The sequence below is a fragment of the Rhinoraja longicauda genome, chromosome 41 (genome assembly GCF_053455715.1).
Source record: "Rhinoraja longicauda isolate Sanriku21f chromosome 41, sRhiLon1.1, whole genome shotgun sequence".
Lineage (NCBI taxonomy): Eukaryota > Metazoa > Chordata > Chondrichthyes > Rajiformes > Arhynchobatidae > Rhinoraja > Rhinoraja longicauda.
Window position 1 is genome coordinate 7,735,233 of NC_135993.1, and position 20,865 is coordinate 7,756,097.

At 47.5% G+C, this 20,865-nt stretch overlaps 1 protein-coding gene across 1 annotated transcript in view; it reads left to right on the forward strand.

Moving 5' to 3' along the window:
* Nucleotides 1-17,530, forward strand: part of capns1b (calpain, small subunit 1 b) — a 37,151-nt gene extending 19,621 nt beyond the window's left edge. Inside the window, exons 5-11 of the mRNA XM_078430932.1 lie at nucleotides 2,591-2,648; nucleotides 3,973-4,037; nucleotides 5,999-6,067; nucleotides 8,145-8,223; nucleotides 10,915-11,031; nucleotides 13,775-13,833; nucleotides 15,272-17,530. Coding sequence (XP_078287058.1) covers nucleotides 2,591-2,648; nucleotides 3,973-4,037; nucleotides 5,999-6,067; nucleotides 8,145-8,223; nucleotides 10,915-11,031; nucleotides 13,775-13,833; nucleotides 15,272-15,298 — 474 coding nt within the window. The 3' untranslated portion in view covers nucleotides 15,299-17,530. The remainder of the gene's footprint in view (nucleotides 1-2,590; nucleotides 2,649-3,972; nucleotides 4,038-5,998; nucleotides 6,068-8,144; nucleotides 8,224-10,914; nucleotides 11,032-13,774; nucleotides 13,834-15,271) is intronic.
* The last annotated feature ends 3,335 nt before the right edge of the window (nucleotides 17,531-20,865 follow it).

A 20,865-nucleotide genomic window follows, 5' to 3' on the forward strand; every position in this document is an offset into this window, starting at 1 on the left:
TGGGCCGAATGGACTGTTTGTGCTTTGACTAAATAATACGATACCATCTACACGACCCTTTACAGTAGTGATCTGAGCGATGTGTGTGATCCACCAACCCTTCACAGCTCTGCCGAGTTCATAGGTAGAAGCATCGGCAGGCCACTCAGCCCCTTGATCCTGCTGTGCCAAGGGATGCCATGTGGCTCTGTTACGTCTGTGCCACATTCTTGCACTGAACCCATTCCCTGCTTATCTAAGCTTTGATGATCTCTCTTGAATACGCTCAGCCAATGAACCTCCGTAGCCCTCTGGATTGACAAAGGTTTATTCCTGTCACATGTACAACACACAAACATGTTTTGGATAAATCGAAGATAGACACAAAAAACTGCTGGAGCAACTCATCGCTACAGGGCAGCATCTCTAGAGAGAAGGAGTGGTTCCTTCTTCCCATTCCTTCTCTCCAGAGATGTAGCCTGTCCTGCTGAGTTACTCCAGCATTTTGTGTCTTATCTTTGATTTAAACCAGCGTCTGCAGTTCCTTCCTACACATGTTTTGGATAAACTTGGACAAACTTTATTTTGCATGCTATCAATAGACAATAGACAATAGGTGCAGGAGTAGGCCATTCGGCCCTTCGAGCCAGCACCGCCATTCAATGTGATCATGGCTGATCATTCTCAATCAGTACCCCGTTCCTGCCTTCTCCCCATACCTCCTGACTCCGCTATCTTTAAGAGCTCTATCTAACTCTCTCTTGAAAGCATCCAGAGAATTGGCCTCCACCGCCTTCTGAGACAGAGAATTCCACAGATTCACAACTCTCTGACTGAAAAAGTTTTTCCTCATCTCCGTTCTAAATGGCCTACCCCTTATTCTTAAACTGTGGGCCCTGGTTCTGGACTCCCCCAACATTGGGAACATGTTTCCTGCCTCCTGACAGATCATTACTGTACAATCCTACCGTACATGATTGCAATGGGTAGTCCACTGCTATGGAGCAAGTGCAGATTTAAAAAAAAAGTTCAAGAGCTGAAATCAGGTAGATTGGACTATCAGGAATTCATCCTTGGTGGTAACGTGAGGTCTGTCCAAGGTTTGATAACAGTGGAGATGAAGCTATTTTTTAATAGGAAAATATTTAAATATCCCGGTGGCTCAGCACTTCAACTCCCCCTCCCATTCCCAATCTGACGTCTTAACCTACCTGATCTCCCGGTGGCTCAGCACTTCAACTCCCCCCTCCCATTCCCAATGGGCCTCCTCCATTGTCAGAGTGAGGCCCAGCACAAATTGGAGGAACAGCACCTCATATTTCGCTTGGGTTGTTTAGACCCCAGCGTTATGTATCAACATTGATTTCTCTAACTTCAGATAGTCCCTGCTTTCCCTCTCTTTCCCCCTCCCCCGTCCCAAGTCCCCCACTATTCTTCCTGTCTCCGACTACATTCTATCTTTGTACCGCCCCCCCCCCCTCCCCTGGCATCAATCACATTTCTTCTATCCTGAGATGTTGCCTCCAGCATTTTCTGTCTATCTTCAGTGTAAATCAACATCTGCAGAGCTATTTTTGGATGACAGAATGGGGTAGAAAAATCTTAATGATTTTAAGGCTGGAGAACATTTTAAAATTGGAAGGAACAAGGGCTTTGAGAGATCTGAAAACAAGAGTGAAAACTTCAAAATGGGGGCTTGGTTACTCAACACAATTGCAAGAGCAAAGAGGAATTAGACTTGAGAGTCAGGACATAGGCCATTGAGTTCTAAGTGTCCATGTACAGTGCATTCACAAAGTACCCAGACCCCTTCACTTTTTCCACATTTTACTACGTTACAGACTTATTTTTAAATGGATTAAAAAAAATTTGAATCATCAATCTACACACAATACCCCATAATAAAAAAGGCGAAAACAGGTGTTTAGAAATGTTTGCAAAGTAATTAAAAAGAAATAACTGAAATATCACATTTACATAAGTTTTCAGACCCTTTACTCAGTACTTTGTTGAGGCACCTTTGGCAGCGATTACAGCCTCAAGTCTTCTTGGGTATGACGCTACAAGCTTGGCACACCGTGGGCGGCACGGTGGCGCAGCGGTAGAGTTGCTGCTTTACAGCGAATGCAGCGCCGGAGACTCAGGTTCGATCCTGACTACGGGTGCTGCACTGTAAGGAGTTTGTACGTTCTCCCCGTGACCTGCGTGGGTTTTCTCCGAGATCTTCGGTTTCCTCCCACACTCCAAAGACGTACAGGTATGTAGGTTAATTGGCTGGGTAAATGTAAAAATTGTCCCTAGTGGGTGTAGGATAGTGTTAATGTACGGGGATCGCTGGGCGGCACGGACTTGGTGGGCCGAAAAGGCCTGTTTCCGGCTGTATATATATGATATGATATGATATGATAAGAAAGGTCTCGACCCGAAACGTCACCCATTCCTTCCCACCCGAGATGCTGCCTGACCCGCTGAGTTACTCCAGCATTTTGTGCTGACAAGCTATTTTTGAATCTGGTTGTTGGTTTCCTTGCGTTCATCCTGCAGTTGGTGCCTGAATAGTCACTTTGAATTAGTGCCAAATATTGTAGTCTAAAGGACTTTTATTTTACAGGACATGGAGGTCAGTCCTACTGAACTGATGAACATGCTGAACCAAATCATATGCCGACGTAAGTAGGGTTTTTATATTTTGTTTTCTTGAATCTACATAGCTCCGATTTTTAATATGCAGTTGTATTTTTAAGTGTTAGCATGGCACAGTTTCAAACTCAGAAATCTGAGTGTTGTTTGCTTGCAACACAGTTATGAGAGGGCGTAGTTCTGGCAGGAAGTTTTAAAATTTTTTTGTGAATTCCCAGTTGGTTTCCTCGATTCTATTGTTTTGTCTCAGCCACCAAGCACGACATCCGGAGGCTGCAACGGATCGTTCGCACGGCTGAGAAGGTTGTCGGCTGCAACCTTCCCCCCATTGACGAACTGTACATTGCAAGGGCCAGGAAGCGAGCGGGCAAGATCATCTCTGACCCCTCTCACCCTGGACACAAACTCTTCGATGCACTTCCCTCTGGAAGGCGACTCCGGACTGTCAAAGCAGCCACAGCCGGACATAAAAACAGCTTTTTCCCACGAGTGATAGCTCTGCTCAATAACCAAAGTCTGTGGTCTCTTTTTTGCTCTGGTTTATTTTTACCCACACGTTTAGATCGTAATGGTGTATCCTTATTGTTTTGATGTGTTTATGCTATATTCTTGATTGTTAACTGTATGTTTGTGTTGTCTTTTGTGAGCGGAGCACCAAGGCACATTCCTTGTATATGCACATACGTGGCCATTAAACTTATTCATTCATTCATTCATTCATTCATTCAATGTAAATTCCTCTACACTCCATTTGATTGGGTTTTGATTTTCTTAATTCGCTGCAGGGTTCAGCCAGAGACCACATTTTATGTGAAAGTTTGTTAGAAAATTAACCGTGGGGGAAATCTTGGCTAAATAAATGATCCGTCGATAAACTCGTCCTCACTTCATTGCAAAAAAATGTGCAACACAGTGGCCTAGTTGGTAAGAGCTGCTGCCTCACAGCTGGGGTTGCCAACTGTCCCGTATTAGCCAGGACATCTCATATTTCGGGCTAAATTAGATTGTCCCGTATGGGACCGCCCTTGTCCCGTATCAGTAGGGTCGCCAACTTCCTCACTTCCAAATAAGCGGCCGCCATTGGTGGAGCGGGAGCACGTGGCCGCTGGCTGGATGAGGTCACGTGGGGCGCGGGGCGGTGACGTCACCCTTTGTCCCTTATTTGGGAGTGGGGAAGTTGGCAACCCTACTAATACGGGGCAAGGGCGGTCCCGTACGGGACAAACCAATTTAGCCCAAAATACGGGATATCCCGGCTAATACGGGACGGTTGGCGACCCTACTGCCAATTCTCGGCGGTAAAGACTTGTCTGAGTTTGACTTGCTTGTTAACCAGTTTGTTTTCTGCTGCAGATGCCGAACTCAAGACTGATGGCTTCAGCTTAGAATCCTGCCGCAGTATGGTGGCAGTGATGGATGTATCCTTTCACTGAAGGCCTTTTGTGGCTCGGTTATAGACAATAGACAATAGGTGCAGGAGGAGGCCATTCGGCCCTTCGAGCCAGCACCGCCATTCAATGTGATCATGGCTGATCATTCTCAATCAGTACCCCGTTCCGGCCTTCTCCCCATACCCCCTGACTCCGCTATCCTTAAGAGCTCTATCTAGCTCTCTCTTGAATGCATTCAGAGAAAATGGCCTCCACTGCCTTCTGAGGCAGAGAATTCCACAGATTTACAACTCTGGGTGAAAAAGGTTTTTCCTCATCTCCGTTCTAAATGGCCTACCCCTTATTCTTAAACTGTGTGGCCCCTGGTTCTGGACTCCCCCAACATCGGGAACATGTTTCCTGCCTCCAACGTGTCCAACCCCTTAATAATCTTATACGTTTCGATAAGATCCCCTCTCATCCTTCTAAATTCCAGTTATTTGAAGGCCTTGCCTGTTTCTCGCTTCAGCATGCTGCTGGTCGCCTGAGCCACGCTCCCTTGTTAAATTGCCTGGTCTGTATGTGGGAGCAGCAGAATGATTACTCCCACACACTAGAGGATCAAGTTGACCTCGGGCATCACGGTGGCACAGCTGGTAGAGCTGCTGCCCCACCGTGCCACAGAGCTGGGTTCCATCCTGGCTTTGGGTGTTGCCATGTGTGGAGTTTGCACGTTCTCTCTCTCTGACCGCGTGTGCTTGCTCCAGGTGATTTGGTTCCCCCCCCACCCACAACCAAAAGACGTGCATGTTAATTGGCCTCTGCAAATTGCCCCTAGCGTGAAGGAAAAGATTTAGATTTAGAGATACAGCGCAGAAACAGGCCCTTCGGCCCACCGGGCCCGCGCCGCCCAGCGATCCCCGCACACTAACACTATCCTACACCCACTAGGGACAATTAAAAAAAAAAAAAATTTGCCCAGCCAATTAACCTACAAACTTTACGTCTTTGGAGTGTGGGAGGAAACCGAAGATCTCGGAGAAACCCCACGCGGGTCACGGGGAGAACGTACAAACTCCGTACAGACGGCGCCCGTAGTCAGGATCGAACCTGAGTCTCCGGCGCTGCATTCGCTGTAAGGCAGCAACTCTGCCGCTGCGCCACCGTGCCGCTCTTCAGTCTGAAGAAGGGTCTCGACCCCAAACGTCACCCATTCCTTCTCTCCCGAGATGCTGCCTGACCCGCTGAGTTACTCCAGCATTTCGTGTCTGCCTTCAATTTGAACCAGCATCTGCAGTTATTTTCCTACACACTATGAACTAATGGGGTTTATTGCAGGTGGTGTTGCAGATTCCGCATCCCAGCTTTCAGTGTCTAAACATGAGCTTGCTCCGCTGTCCAACGTCCAGGTCCCAACCCCAAACGTCACCAGTCCATTCCCACTCTGGACTCTGCCCGCCCCTGAGCTCCTCCAGTACTTTGTGTTTGGCTCAAGATTCCAGCATCCTCAGTTTCTTGTGTCAACAATTCCGAGGATGCTTTCAAAGTGTCCCTGAAGAATGAAAACGGGCGGCACGGTGGCGCAGCGGTAGAGTTGCTGCTTTACAGCGAATGCAGCGCCGGAGACTCAGGTTCGATCCTGACTACGGGTGCTGCACTGTAAGGAGTTTGTACGTTCTCCCCGTGACCTGCGTGGGTTTTCTCCGAGATCTTTGGTTTCCTCCCACACTCCAATGACGTACAGGTATGTAAGTTAATTGGCTGGGTAAATGTAAAAATTGTCCCTAGTGGGTGTAGGATAGTGTTAATGTTCGGGGATCGCTGGGCGGCACGGACTTGGAGGGCCGAAAAGGCCTGTTTCCGGCTGTATATATATGATATGATATGATATGAAACAGTGCCCGCCCGCTCCAATATCTCCAGCACTGAAGTTATACTTTGGGAAAACTGTATAGAGAATGTACTTTGAATGACCAATTCAGCTACGCTGCCTTAACTGATCCGTGTAGGCTGACAGCACTGGGAGACTGGGCTTTGAAGAATTCAAGTACCTTTGGAACAAGATTAAAGAATGGCAGGTATGTTGCATGTTGAGTGTCTAATTGGCAATTACTCCACACAGCTCGGAGTGTTCAACAGGGCAACTGGTTCCCTGACTCTCTGCTCTTGTGTTATATTGAAAATGTTTCCTGAGACAATGTTAACCCACACATTCCCCCACTTTGGAGAAGGATGCAAGGTGGAGTAATAAGGGATGACAGTCTGTCTGTTCGTCTTTTTTGTTATTTTTAGTGTGTTTAAAAAGTTTGTGTTGATGTTCTCTGGTTTGTTTTATGTGGGGGGTGGGCAGGGAGGTCGGGGAAGTTGGCAACCCTACTGAACGGTGCTTAACTGGAAATAAAATTCAAAGGTAATCTCAAAGGTAATTTATAGACAATAGGTGCAGGAGGAGGCCATTCGGCCCTTCGAGCCAGCACCGCCATTCAATGTGATCATGGCTGATCATTCTCAATCAGTACCCCGTTCCTGCCTTCTCCCCATACCCCCTAATTTTTTGGACAAACAGTCACAAGGCAGCTTGATCACCTGCTTGATCACAATTGCAGGGGGATTATTCTTTGGGATGGGTTTCTGTAGCCCCTTGCGAGTTTCGATCACTTTTTGTGGGCTATTTCAGGGGAAGGATGCAAGAGAATTGGCATCCAACTTCCTACTATGCACACAGCACGTGTAATACACTTGCGGCACGGTGGCGCAGCGGTAGAGTTGCTGCCTTACAGCACTTACAGCGCCGGAGACCCGGGTTCCATCCCGACCACGGGCGGCGTCTGTACGGAGTTTGTACGTTCTCCCCGTGACCTGCGTGGGTTTTCTCCGAGATCTTCGGTTTCCTCCCACGCTCCAAAGGCGTACAGGTATGTAGGTTATTTGGCATGGCGTATCAGAATCAGAATGACCTTTATTATCATCCAAAAAAACCGAGTCTTTTGTACGAGATTTCGTCACCCACAGTCCAACGGCAAGAGCAATAAAATAAGCAATTACACACACAACCACAAACGAACACAAAGCAAAACTGTTTTAAAACTGTTACAATTTGTTTCGTTGGTTTTTTAAAAATTAATACTGACTAGCTAATTAAATTATTGCATCGTATGGGAGGCGCATTCCCAATCTCGTTGTACCCCTGTACAATGACAATGAAGATATATTGTATTGTATTGTAAAGAAAGAAACATCCATCACAGTGAGTCTCCTCCAGTCACCTCCTCACTTTGATGGAAGGCCAGAATGTCTTTTCTCTTTCCCTGCCATCTTCTCCCGTGGTCAGGCTGCTGAAGTTGCCACGTTCCAGGCCACGCCGGGAATTGTCCCGTGTGTGTGCGTGTGTGTGTGTTTGTGTATCTGTTAGTGTGCAGGGGACTGCTGGTCAATAGACAATAGGTGCAGGAGGAGGCCATTCGGCCCTTCGAGCCAGCACCGCCATTCAATGTGATCATGGCTGATCATTCTCAATCAGTACCCCGTTCCTGCCTTCTCCCCATACCCCCTGACTCCACTATCCTTAAGAGCTCTATCTAGCTCTCTCTTGAATGCATTCAGAGAATTGGCCGCCACTGCCTTCTGAGGCAGAGAATTCCACAGATTCACAACTCTCTGACTGAAAAAGTTTTTCCTCATCTCAGTTCTAAATGGCCTCCCCCTTATTCTTAAACTGTGGCCCCTTGTTCTGGACTCCCCCAACATTGGGAACATGTTTCCTGCCTCTAACATGTCCAGCCCCTTAATAATCTTATACGTTTCGATAAGATCTCCTCTCATCCTTCTAAATTCCAGTGTATACAAGCCTAGTCGCTCCAGCCGGCGCGGGCTCGGTGGGACAAAGGGGCTGTTTCCATTCTCGATCTCAAAGAAATGGTTTATCTCATTGTGTACAAGAGCTGATCCTTGGGATGAGGTTCTGTTCGGGACAGAAATTCCCAACCTCCGTGCTGCACTTGAGAGAATTAATATCTCCAGTGCATCCCCTCGTCTCTTATCGATTATTATAAACTTAGGTTTATAGTTTTTAAAGTGACCCCTCTTTTCTGGTGACACTTATTCCCCAGGTGACATTTAGTGGTGCTGAATGTGACTCTAATTCTCTCTCTGCAGTGTGTCTATAAAAATTATGACGCTGACCGGTCGGGCACAATCAACAGCCAGGAGCTACCTGGAGCATTTGAAGCAGCAGGTAAGACATGGCTGTATGCACTGGGGGTTGTGCAACGCCCTTGTGAGGAGCAGTAGTCAAGGACATGTTTCCTTGAGTAGGAAGGAACTGCAGATGCCGGTTTATGCCGAAGATAGACACAAAATGCTGGAGTAACTCAACGGGTCGGGCAGCATCTCTGGGGAAAAAGGAGTAGGCGTTGTTCTGTGTAGGAAGGAACTGCAGATGCTGGTTTATACCGAAGATAGACACAAAATGCTGGAGGAACTTATCGAAACGTATAAGATTATTAAGGGGTTGGACACGTTAGAGGCAGGAAACATGTTCCCAATGTACGGGGAGTCCAGAACCAGGGGCCACACAGTTTAAGAATAAGGGGTAGTAGGCCATTTAGAACTGAGATGAGGAAAAACATTTTCAGTCAGAGAGTTGTGAATCTGTGGAATTCTCTGCCTCAGAAGGCAGTGGAGGCCAATTCTCTGAATGCATTCAAGAGAGAGCTAGATAGAGCTCTTAGGGATAGCGGAGTCAGGGGGTATGGGGGGAAGGCAGGAACGGGGTACTGATTGAGAATGATCAGCCATGATCACATTGAATGGCGGCGCTGGCTCAAAGGGCCGAATGGCCTCCTCCTGCACCTATTGTCTATTGAAAAGGTAGCATCTCTGGATAGAAGGAATGGGTGACGTTTCGGACGAGACCCTTCTTCTGAGGAGGGTCTCGGCCTGAAACGTCACCCATTCTTTCTGTTCAGGTGATGTTTTGGGTTGGAACCGTTCTTCAGACTGAAAAATAGGGGGGGGGGTGGGGGTGGGGGGGGGGGGGGAAACGAGAGGCGAGGAAAGGCCAGAACAAAATGGGGCCGGCAACAGATGACCTCTGGAGGATGGAGTTCACAATGGCCCATTGTTGGCACGGGACGATGTGCTAATGGGGGGGGGAAGAAACCACCCTAGTCATCGTTTATCAATGTTAATCCTTCGATTGGCTTGTGCATGGGACCTTAATCCACATTCTGAATATACTATAAGAAGATAACTGCAGATGCTGGAACAAATCGAAGGTTTTTATTCACAAAATGCTGGAGTAACTCAGCAGGTCAGGCAGCATCTCAGGAGAGAAGGAATGGGTGACGTTTCGGGCCGAGACCCTTCTTCAGACTTCCAGACTTCGGGGGGGGGGGGGGGGGGGGGGGGAAGATGACAGGAGCTGCTTAAGTGAGTTATAAACATTCAAAAAGGTAGTGCTGGAGGACCTCAGCTGATCAGGCAGCATCTCTCAGCATCCGGCAGCAAGTGGACAAAAAAAGGCAAGAAGGCCCCCGACCTGAAAAGTGGTCTGATCATTTCCCTCCCCAGATGCTGACTGACCCACTGTGTTTCTCCTGTCTTGTTTTGTTCAAGATTCCAGCACCTTGTGTCTCCTGTCAGTGATAATCCACGTGCCAATCTTGGCTAGTACCCCCAATGCTTTGTTAACTCAAATGCTTGCTCAAATACTTAATTGTAAGAGTACTATCGTGGTCTGTGGAATTCCCTGCCTCAGAAGGCAGTGGAGGCCAATTCTCTGGATGCATTCAGGAGAGAGCTAGATAGAGCTCTTAAGGATAGCGCAGCGGTAGAGTTGCTGCTTTACAGCGAATGCAGCGCCGGAGACTCAGGTTCGATCCTGACTACGGGTGCTGCACTGTAAGGAGTTTGTACGTTCTCCCCGTGACCTGCGTGGGTTTTCTCCGAGATCTTCGGTTTCCTCCCACACTCCAAAGACGTACAGGTATGTAGGTTAATTGGCTGGGTAAATGTAAACATTGTCCCTAGTGGGTGTAGGATAGTGTTAATGTACGGGGATCACTGGGCGGCACGGACTTGGTGGGCCGAAAAGGCCTGTTTCCGGCTGTATATATATGATATGATATGATATGATATGATATGATAGCGGAGTCAGGGGGTATGGGGGGAAGGCAGGAACGGGGTACTGATTGAGAAAGATCAGCCATGATCACATTGAATGGTGGTGCTGGCTCGAAGGGCTGAATGGCCTCCTCCTGCACCTATTGTCTATTGTCTGGTTTAGAAGTACCAATGTACAACCTAACTACAGGTAGAACCTCTGCTGTGCAACCTCTGATCCCATGGAACCAGGCTACACAGCTTCAGTTTAATTTAGTTTATTACTAGACCAAGTGGACCCGTTGGGCCCAAACCTCTCCTACATTGGTGCATCACCCTCTCCTTCCCCCCTCCTCCCCTCTTCCCCTCCCCTCCTCCCCTCCCCTCCTCCCCTCCCCTCCCCTCCCCCTCCTCCCCTCCCCTCCCCTCCTGTCAATACAATCAAGCTGTCCATTGTGTACAGATTAAGGATGAAGGGTACAAAATTTGGTGCAAGATAAAGCCTACTTGAAGATAGTTCAAAGGTCTCCAATGAGTAGATGGGAGGTTAATGACCGCACTCTAGCCGATGAGAGGACGGTTCAGTTGCCTGATAACAGCTGAGAAGAAACTGTCTGAATAAGGAGGTGTGCGTTTTCAAACTTCTGTCCCTCTTCAGCTTGAAGTGTAGATGGAGTCTATGTGAAGGGAAGTTGGTTCGTGTGATGGTCTGGTCTATGTCCACAGTTCTGCAATTTCTTGCGGCCTTGGATGGAGCCAGGCTGTGATGCTCGCCGATAAAATGCCACCCTTTTGTTAACCATCTCCATTCGTCTCCCTGCAGGATACCCCCTGAATGATGACCTGTACCGATTGCTGTATCGCCGGTACGCCAATGAATCTGGAGACATGGACTTTGATAACTACATTGCCTGCTTAGTCCGACTGGATGCCATGCTCAGTAAGTGATGAGCGTTGCTCTTTTCAATGTCTTTAGTGCGGTCACGGTGGCGCAGCGGTAGAGTTGCTGCCTTGCAGCGAATGCTGCGCCGGAGACCCGGGTTCGATCGCGACTAACGGCGCTGTCTGTAAGGAGTTTGTACGTTCTCCCCGTGACCTGCGTGGGTTTTCTCCGAGATCTTCGGTTTCCTCCCACACTCCAAAGACGTAGGTTAATTGGCTTGGTGTAAATGTAAAGATTGTCCCTAGTGGGTGCAGGATAGTGTTAATATGCGGGGATCGCTGGTCGGTGCGGACCCGGTGGGCCGAAGGGCCTGTTTCCTTGCTGTATCACTAAACTAAGAACACAGATATCACTGGTAGATGGTGAGGAGGAGGATGGTGTTGGAGGAACAGGTATGGGGTGAGACTTGGATGGAGGTGTAGACTAGGTGTAGACTAGGTGAGTCCAATTATCCAATTTATGTGTAGGAAGGAATTGCAGATGCTGGTTTAAACCGAAGACGGACACTAAATGCTGAAGTAACTCAGCGGGACAGACAGCATCTCTGGAGAGAAGGAATGGGTGACGTTTTCGGTCGAGACCCTTCTTCAGATGTGTTTAGTTTAGCTGGGCGATACAGTTGGAAAAAGTGCCCTACAGACCACAGAGTCCCAACTAACACCCGTACACTCGTTCCATGTTATCCCAGTTTCATATTCGACACACTAAGGGCAATTTACAAAAATGAATTAACCTTCAAACCTGCATATCTTTGGAATAAGGAGGGAAACCAGAGCACCCGGAGGAAACCCACATGGTCTCAGGCAGAATGTATAAACTCCTATTCACAAAATGCTGGAGTAACTCAGCGGGTCAGGCAGCATCTCGGGAGAGAAGGAATGGGTGACGTTTCGGGGCGAGACCCTTCTTCAGACTGATGTCAGGGGAGGGGGCGGGACAAAGATAGGATGTAGTCGGAGTCAGGAAGACAGTGGGAGAAGGTGGGAGGGGAAAGAGGAAGGGATTCACTCTTTGTGCATTCGAGATTCTCTTCTGCCCCCTCACCTTCCACTGTTTGGTGACTGTACTTTCAACTGTTCTTCCCCTTGCTCTGCTTTCCTCTCTGTGCCTTCTTCCTGATGACATCCTTTAAAACTGCCCCTTTTTGCAGAGTTTAATCCACGTACAGGCTGCCTATTTTGGAAGCTTTGTGTCGATTTGGTATGTAAAGTGTCATTTGGTGCTTTAAGTGTTCATAGAAATAGAAACATAGAAAATAGGTGCAGGAGTAGGCCATTCGGCCCTTCGAGCCTGCACCGCCATTCAATATACACACACACGCGCACACACACGTACGCACACACCATATGCACATACACACATACATACGCAATATGATCAATACTGATCATCCAGCTCAGTATCCCGTACCTGCCTTCTCTCCATACCCCCTGATCCCTTTAGCCACAAGTGCCACATCTAACTCCCTCTTAAATATAGCCAATGAACTGGCCTCAACTACCTTCTGTGGCAGAGAATTCCACAGACTCACCACTCTCTGTGTGAAGAAATGTTTTCTCATCTCGGTCCTAAAAGACTTCCCCCTTATCCTTAAGCTGTGACCCCTGGTTCTGGACTTCCACAACATCGGGAACAATCTTCCCGCATCTAGCCTCTCCAACCCCTTAAGAATTTTATATGTTTCTATAAGATCCCCCCTCAGTCTTCTAAATTCCAGCGAGTATAAGCCGAGTCTATCCAGTCTTTCTTCATATGAAAGTCCCGCCATCCCAGGGATCAATCTGGTGAACCTTCTCTGTACTCCCTCTAAGGCTAGAATGTCTTTCCTCAGATTAGGAGACCAAAACTGTACACAATACTCCAGGTGCGGTCTCACCAAGGCCCTGTCCAACTGCAGCAGAACCTCCCTGCTCCTATACTCAAATCCTCTTGCTATGAATGCTAACATACCATTCGCTTTCTTCACTGCCTGCTGCACCTGCACGCTTGCTTTCAATGACTGGTGCACCATGACACCCAGGTCACGTTGCATCTCCCCTTTTCCTAATTGGCCACCATTCAGGTAATACTCTGCTTTCCTGTTCTTGCCGCCAAAGTGGATAACCTCACATTTATCCACATTATATTGAGGTATTGTTTTCAATTTTATTTTCTGGAAGTTAAACTCAAAAGTGCAATGAAAGAGGTACATGACAGAAACAGGCCCTTTGGCCCGCTGAGAATATACGGTTCAGTTTGACTTTTATGTCCAGGTAGATAAGAGATGGTCTTGGCATAATCTTCAGCACAACTCACGACTTCGGAGAGAGGTCAACGAAGAGAAGGGCAAAGGATGATGTGCAAGTGGGAGCTGTGTGGACATTGGTAGCAATGATGAAGAACCTCTGCAGTCGGTATAGGAGCAATACGTGCCATAGATGTAATCATTAATGTACCAGGAACAAGCTGGAGAGGACCAGGGAAGGACTGAGACATGGAACGGTTCACATCACCCCAAAATGTCGTGACTCCAATCCTTGGTTCGTTTGGCGAAGCAATTTTTATTGTGTTGACAAGTGGAGTTAAAGTAATTGCTCACATTGAGAACAAGGCCAGCAAGGCAAAAGGTGATGGTGAAATCGGGGGTGGGGGTGGTGTAGTTGGTCTTCTCTTTGAGGAAGAAGTAAATCACTCCATCCGTGTGTGACAGGGTGGCGTACTGAGTCTTTGAATGTGCACTTATTTTCTGTTTCACTTGCAGGATCGTTCAAAGCTTTGGACAAGGACAACAATGGAACCATCAAAGTTAACATTGTAGAGGTAAGGTGAACCCGTGTCATGAGACAAGAGACCGTAATCAGAGAGTCAAGAATCACGAGTGTTTTATTGGCATTGGTCCCAGATAGAACAATGACATTCTTGCAGCAGCACAACACAATATGTAAACATAGTACACTGTGAACAGTGTAATAAATGAGGAAAAAAGTTCAGTGTACACACATGCACACACGCATACGTACGCACATGCACACACACACACACACACGTACGCACATACGCACATGCACAAGTACGCACATACAAACACACATGCGTATGCACGCACACGCTTACACACGCGCACGCAGACATGCGCACGAACACACGTACGCATACACACACGCACACACACGTACGCACACACCATACGCACATACACACACATACGCAAACACACACACATATACGCACACACACCCACATACGCACATGCACATGCGCACACACATATACACACGCGCGCACACATACACTCACACACACACATATATACGCACACACATATATATACGCACACACACATATATATACACACACACACACATATATATATACGCACACACATATATACACACACGCATATATACGCACACACATATATACACACACACATATATACACACACACATATATACATATACACACACACACACATACACACACATACATACACATATACACACACATGCACACGCAAAATGAAATTCTTACATGCTATAGCTTTACAGGCCTGTTAATGCACGAACACACAATTAAATTAACAAAAAATTAATAATCGGTACTGTTAGGTATCTTTAAATCTAAAAAATAATAACTCATCAGTAGGAAAATAACTGCAGATACTGGTACAAATCGAAGGCATCACAAAATGCTGGAGTAACTCAGCGGGTCAGGCAGCATCTCAGGAGAGAAGGAATGGGTGATGTTTCGGGTCGAGACCTTTCTTCAGTCTGAGACCTTTCGTCACCCATTCCTTCTCTCCAGAGATGCTGCCAGACCCGCTAAGTTACTCCAGCATTTTGTGATAACTCAAATGAGGATTCTGCCACTCGGAGTGTCTCTGTGTCTCCGTGCTGTCCCTGGTGTATGTCCGCCCAGGCGAACTCAGCATTGATCATGTTGGTAGACACACAATGCTGGAGTAACTCAGCGGGACAGGCAGCATCTCTGGAGAGAAGGAATGGGTGATCTTTGGGGCAGAAAATGACGCTGCAGTCTGAAGAAGGGTCGCGACCCGAAACGTCGCCCATTCCTTCTCTCCAGAGACGCTGCCTGCCCCGCTGAGTTACTCCAGCATTCTGTCTCTCTCTTCGGGGTAAACCGGCATCTGCAGTTCCTTCCTACACATTTCACCTGTATTTCACCAGCGTTTTGTTTCTGGAAGAGGGTAGCACGTTGTGACAACTGTTTGTTAACTTTATTCTGCTCTCTGTTTCAGTGGCTGCAGCTCACCATGTATTCGTGAATGTTCTCCTCAGCGCCAGTCCTTCGGAGAGAGCAATGGACCTGGGCGAAGCTTGCCTAACCCACTCGGTCCTTTGCCAGGCCGAGAAGAGGGTCGGGGATGTGTGCGGGGATTGGGAGCTGAAATATATATATTTTTTTCTGCATGTTGGCTTTTTATAGTTACTGAGATTCCCGCTTGTGGGGAATGTTACTGATTCTCCAAAGGCAGGTGAACTTGGCTGTTCCAAAATCCACACCTTTTCCCTCCTCTGTATCTGCTGGCTTTCAGAAGCTGAGGTTCACCTGTTTGCAGGTATGACCTTCTGCGGAAGTAACACTGAAAATGGGAGATGAAGGAACATATGTAGAAATCAGGCGGGTTCTCCATTCTCTTTACAGATGCCCCATCCAGTGTTTTTTTTCGCTGCATCTCCCGTTTCCAGTCTCCTCCCTCTGGTTTCTCTGACTCCATTTGTTTGAAAATGGAAGATCTAGGAGCATTTAGAGAGTAACATGAAAAATGTGGGCTTTCTGTGTGATCAAATGATATCCTTTTCCTTGTGGTAAATCGGGTGCAATGACAAAATACTCAGCCGGTCAGGCAGCGTCTTTGGACAAGAGCTAACGTTGTGGACGGATGACCTCAGAACTAATGATAGGCCATGAACCTGAACATTAACTTTTGTTTCTCACTCTCTGCAGATGCTACCTCAATAGACGATAGGTGCAGGAGGAGGCCATTCGGCCCTTCGTGCCAGCACCGCCATTCAATGTGATCATGGCTGATCATTCCCAATCAGTACCCCGTTCCTGCCTTCTCCCCATGCCCCCTGACTCCGCTATCCTTAAGAGCTCTATCTAGCTCTCTCCTGGATGCATTGAATATTGTCCATGATGGTCAATGTACCTAAAAGACATTAAAACATTAATAGAGATTGCAGTGCAGATTCTGAGCTCGGTTGTGGATTAAAGGGAGGACGAGAAGACGTGTTTGTCCATTTTAGTTGAAACTTATTGGAAGTCATGAGTCAGAAGTCCCATTCAAAGTTTGGCATTTTGAGATCCATACTTAAATATTTGTGTTGGTCACCCTTTTATAATGAGGCTGAAACTCGAGCAATCGCTTTCATTGCAGTAAGGCATCATTTTAAAACTAGTCCATTCATAAATGTAAATGAGAAGTATATGAGGGCAGGTAGTTACAACTTTGGAAAAGTCAAGTTCACATTTGCAGCCTTTGTGCTTTGTACGTAAGGATTGTAAAGGGGCTTTTAAAGAATAGTCACTATCTCAACCTTTTTGCTCCTCTCACCTGTCCTGGTTTATTTCCAATGTAGGAACATAAATTTATTTATGAACTCGCTGAAATGATTAATATTTCATCCCACGATTTATTGTTCACCTTCTCCTGTTGCACCAAAGCAGGGTCTTCTGAAAGTGTTGAGTGAGGGAGCAAGAGGCTTAGATCTCCAAATCTGCTCTTTGAGGACCAGTTTCCTTCAGAGAGGATACTGTTGGAATGTTCCCGAGATGAATCTTTGTAGTTTGTGGTGAGCAGGGGCCTACCCAAAGCAAAGTTGATCATTTTCTTTCCCTCCCCGCCCCCCTCCACGCTTGTATTTGGAATTGGACTGCTCCTTGCTATCGAATTCTATTTATTTAATTTGAGTGAACAGAATTCTTTGAATCGACGTGGAGCCCATCTCTTCCCGAGAATGAAGGCGATTCCATTTCCATCGTTTGTGACTGGTGCCATAATCCCAATGACCTTCCGTCTTCCCCATTGCCTGTCACCCTTGCAGTTGATCACGTTTGGCCAGTTGACCCCAAGTCATTATGAAGGACCTCTAGCCAAGTATTGCGTTCATAGAAATATCCCTTCTGGTGCCTGGGAGCTTGCGGGCGTGCCAAAGTATGGAGCTTGCGGGATGGGAAGGGATACGTCCCATTGGGAAGCAGTCCAGCCAACACGGTCTGGGGGTCTCGCTGCTGATCGTTGGACGAGAAATGGCTTCATCTCCATTGCGAAATTGCCAAACCCTATTTTGTCAGGAGGGTCCTCTGTGCTTTTAACGCTGAGGTCCCGCTGGGCAAAGTGCGGCCTGCCGTAGTGTGACATGGAAGGGAGTGAGAATTTGAGGGTGAACAATTGGAAAGTCACTAATCTTCTGTTGCTTCTGTCGCTGCTGACCTGTTGCGCTTTTTGTGGCCACGCTTGTATATGGTTTTTATTAAAGGAAAATCTATCCACTTTTTACAAACTCATTTGATTTTTTTAAAGCATATATATATACATAACAACGACTGCATTTATTCACAAAATGCTGGAGTAACTCAGCAGGTCAGGCAGCATCTCAGGACAGAAGGAATGGGTGACAATAGACAATAGGTGCAGGAGGAGGCCATTCGGCCCTTCGAGCCAGCACCGCCATTCAATGTGATCATGGCTGATCATTCTCAATCAGTACCCCGTTCCTGCCTTCTCCCCATACCCACCGACTCCGCTATCCTTAAGAGCTCTATCTAGCTCTCTCTTGAATGCATTCAGAGAATTGGCCTCCACTGCCTTCTGAGGCAGAGAATTCCACAGATTCACAACTCTCTGACTGAAAAGGTTTTTCCTCATCTCCGTTCTAAATGGCCTACCCCTTATTCTTAAACTGTGTGGCCCCTGGTTCTGGACTCCCCCAACATCGGGAACATGTTTCCTGCCTCTAACGTGTCCAACCCCTTAATAATCTTATACGTTTCAGACTGAAGAAGGGTCTCGACCCGAAACGTCACCCATTCCTTCTCTCCTGAGATGCTGCCTGACCCGCTGAGTTACTCCAGCATTTTGTGAATAAATACATTCGATTTGTACCAGCATCTGCAGTTATTTTCTTATAACAATGACTGCACACGCCCATGAGCCACTGGACCAAGTTAAGACCACACATTGAGTGCTTTGCAATGTTGTGATTTCTAAGTTGCCTTAAAAGGGATTTGATGTGGGGTGAGAATTGTCCCACAAAGAGATGTGTAGACCAAAGTGGACCCAATGAGAGGTGATCTTGTTGAGTCAGGGACATACCAACTATTTCCATGCCAACTATTTCCATGCCAATTATCAAATACACAAACATTCATGTAAAACCCCATCTACCAAGCCTAGAAGAAGGGTATCCACCTGAGGCATTAAACATCCATTTCCCTCCATAGATGTGACCTGACCCACTAGGTTCTAGTTCCAGTTGTACAGGGCATTGGTGAGACCGCACCTGGAGTATTGTGCACAGTTTTGGTCTCCTAATCTGAGGAAAGACATTCTAGCCTTAGAGGGAGTACAGAGAAGGTTCACCAGATTGATCCCTGGGATGGCAGGACTTTCATATGAGGAAAGACTGGATAGACTGGGCTTATACTCGCTGGAATTTAGAAGACTGAGGGGGGATCTTATTGAAACATATAAAATTCTTAAGGGGTTGGAGAGGCTAGATGCGGGAAGATTGTTCCCGATGTTGGGGAAGTCCAGAACCAGGGGTCACAGCTTAAGGATAAGGGGGAAGTCTTTTAGGACCGAGATGAGAAAACATTTCTTCACACAGAGAGTGGTGAGTCTGTGGAATTCTCTGCCACAGAAGGTAGTTGAGGCCAGTTCATTGGCTATATTTAAGAGGGAGTTAGATGTGGCCCTTGTGGCTAAAGGGATCGGGGGGTATGGAGAGAAGGCAGGTACAGGTTACTGAGCTGGATGATCAGCCATGATCATATTGAATGGCGGTGCAGGCTCGAAGGGCCGAATGGCCTACTCCTGCACCTATTTTCTATGACTATGTTTCTATGTTCCTCCAGCAGTGTGTCTTCTGTCCATCTACCAGTACTTGATTTATAGCCTTCAGTGCCTTGTTAATGGGTGGCGCAGTGGTAGAGCTGCTGCCTTACAGCGCCATAGGCCAGCGTTCAATCCTAACTATGGGTGCCATCTGTACGGAGTTTGTTGTTGTTCGTCCTTCGGGTTGGAAGATGACCATGACTTCACTTTCAGTTGGAGGATTGGTGACTGTGGGTCCGGAAGTGACTGGTGAGGCCAATCCGGGCCCGGAAGTCACGCCCACACGTAGGACACAAGTGGATGGGTGCTGCAGTGGAAGTGGAGGTAGCCCGGGCCTTGCGCGCGGTGCGTTTCCTCTGGGCCTCTGCAGTGCGTCTGTTCTCTGCTGCACGGGCTCCAGTGGTGAGCTTGCTACGCCAGGTTGGACGGTCCAGAGCAAGAGACTCCCAAGTGCTGAGGTTGATGTCCAAGTCTTTGAGGGACACTTTGAGGCAGTCCTTAATCCGTTTCTTCTGCCCTCCTACTGAGCGCTTGCCCTGACACAGTTCTCCATACAGAAGCTGTTTTGGCAGTCGACTCTCGGGCATTCTGACGACATGGCCTGCCCATCTGGCTTGGGCTTTCCGTAGGAGGGTGTGGACGCTGGGGATTCCGGCCCGTTCCAAGACCTCTGACCTCGGAGTTTTGTACGTTCTCCCCTTGACCACCTGGTTTTTCCCTGGTTTCCTCCCCTATTCCAAAGATGTGCAGGTTCGTAAGTTAATTGGCTTCTGTGCTTTTGTAAAATGCTTCCAGATCGCTGGACAGTGTGGACTCGGTGGGGCCAAAGAGTCTGTTTCCATGTGGTGTCTCTAACTTAAAGTAAAATTGCAACGATGTTCTAGACACGTTAACTGGTGAGAGTGCAGGCAACCAATGAAGTTTTCCAACTCCAACCACGCTGTGAGTGGAAAACAATCTTCCCTGCATCTTCCATAAACCTCGTGCTCCATGTTAACCCTACAACCTCTGGTTCCAACCACCTCTGCTTACTAGTGTCGTTCCCATCCTTTGTAACTTTGTACACATTTATTGGATCCCTCTCGGGCACATCTGAAGAAAATTGAATGCATTCGCCATTGACCATGTATACGCTGGAATTTAGAAGGATGAGAGGGGATCTTATCGAAACGTATAAGATTAGTAAGGGTTTGGACACGTTAGAGGCAGGAAACATGTTCCCAATGTTGGGGGAGTTTAAGAATAAGGCGTAGGCCATTTAGAACGGAGATGAGGAAAAACTTTTTCAGTCAGAGAGTTGTAAATCTGTGGAATTCTCTGCCTCAGAAGGCAGTGGAGGCCAATTCTCTCAATGCATTCAAGAGAGAGCTGGATAGAGCTCTTAAGGATAGCGGAGTCAGGGGGTATGGGGAGAAGGCAGGAACGGGGTACTGATTGAGAATGATCAGCCATGATCACATTGAATGGCGGTGCTGGCTCGAAGGGCCAAATGGCCTCCTCCTGCACCTATTGTCTATTGACCTCCCGCAAACTCTAATCCCTCTACCATCAAAGTTTGGTCGCAGCGAGGGTTGCCAACTTCCTCACTCCCAAATACGGGACAAAGGGTGACGTCACCGCCCCTTGCCCCACGCCCCACGTGACCTCACCCAGCCAGGTGCCACGTGCTCCCGCTCCACCAATGGCAGCCTCCCAGAAGTGTACAAAGTTAAAGAACAAACTCATCCCACTTTAGCCAGCAGTTTTTGTTTTTTTGTTTGCACCAGGTTCCA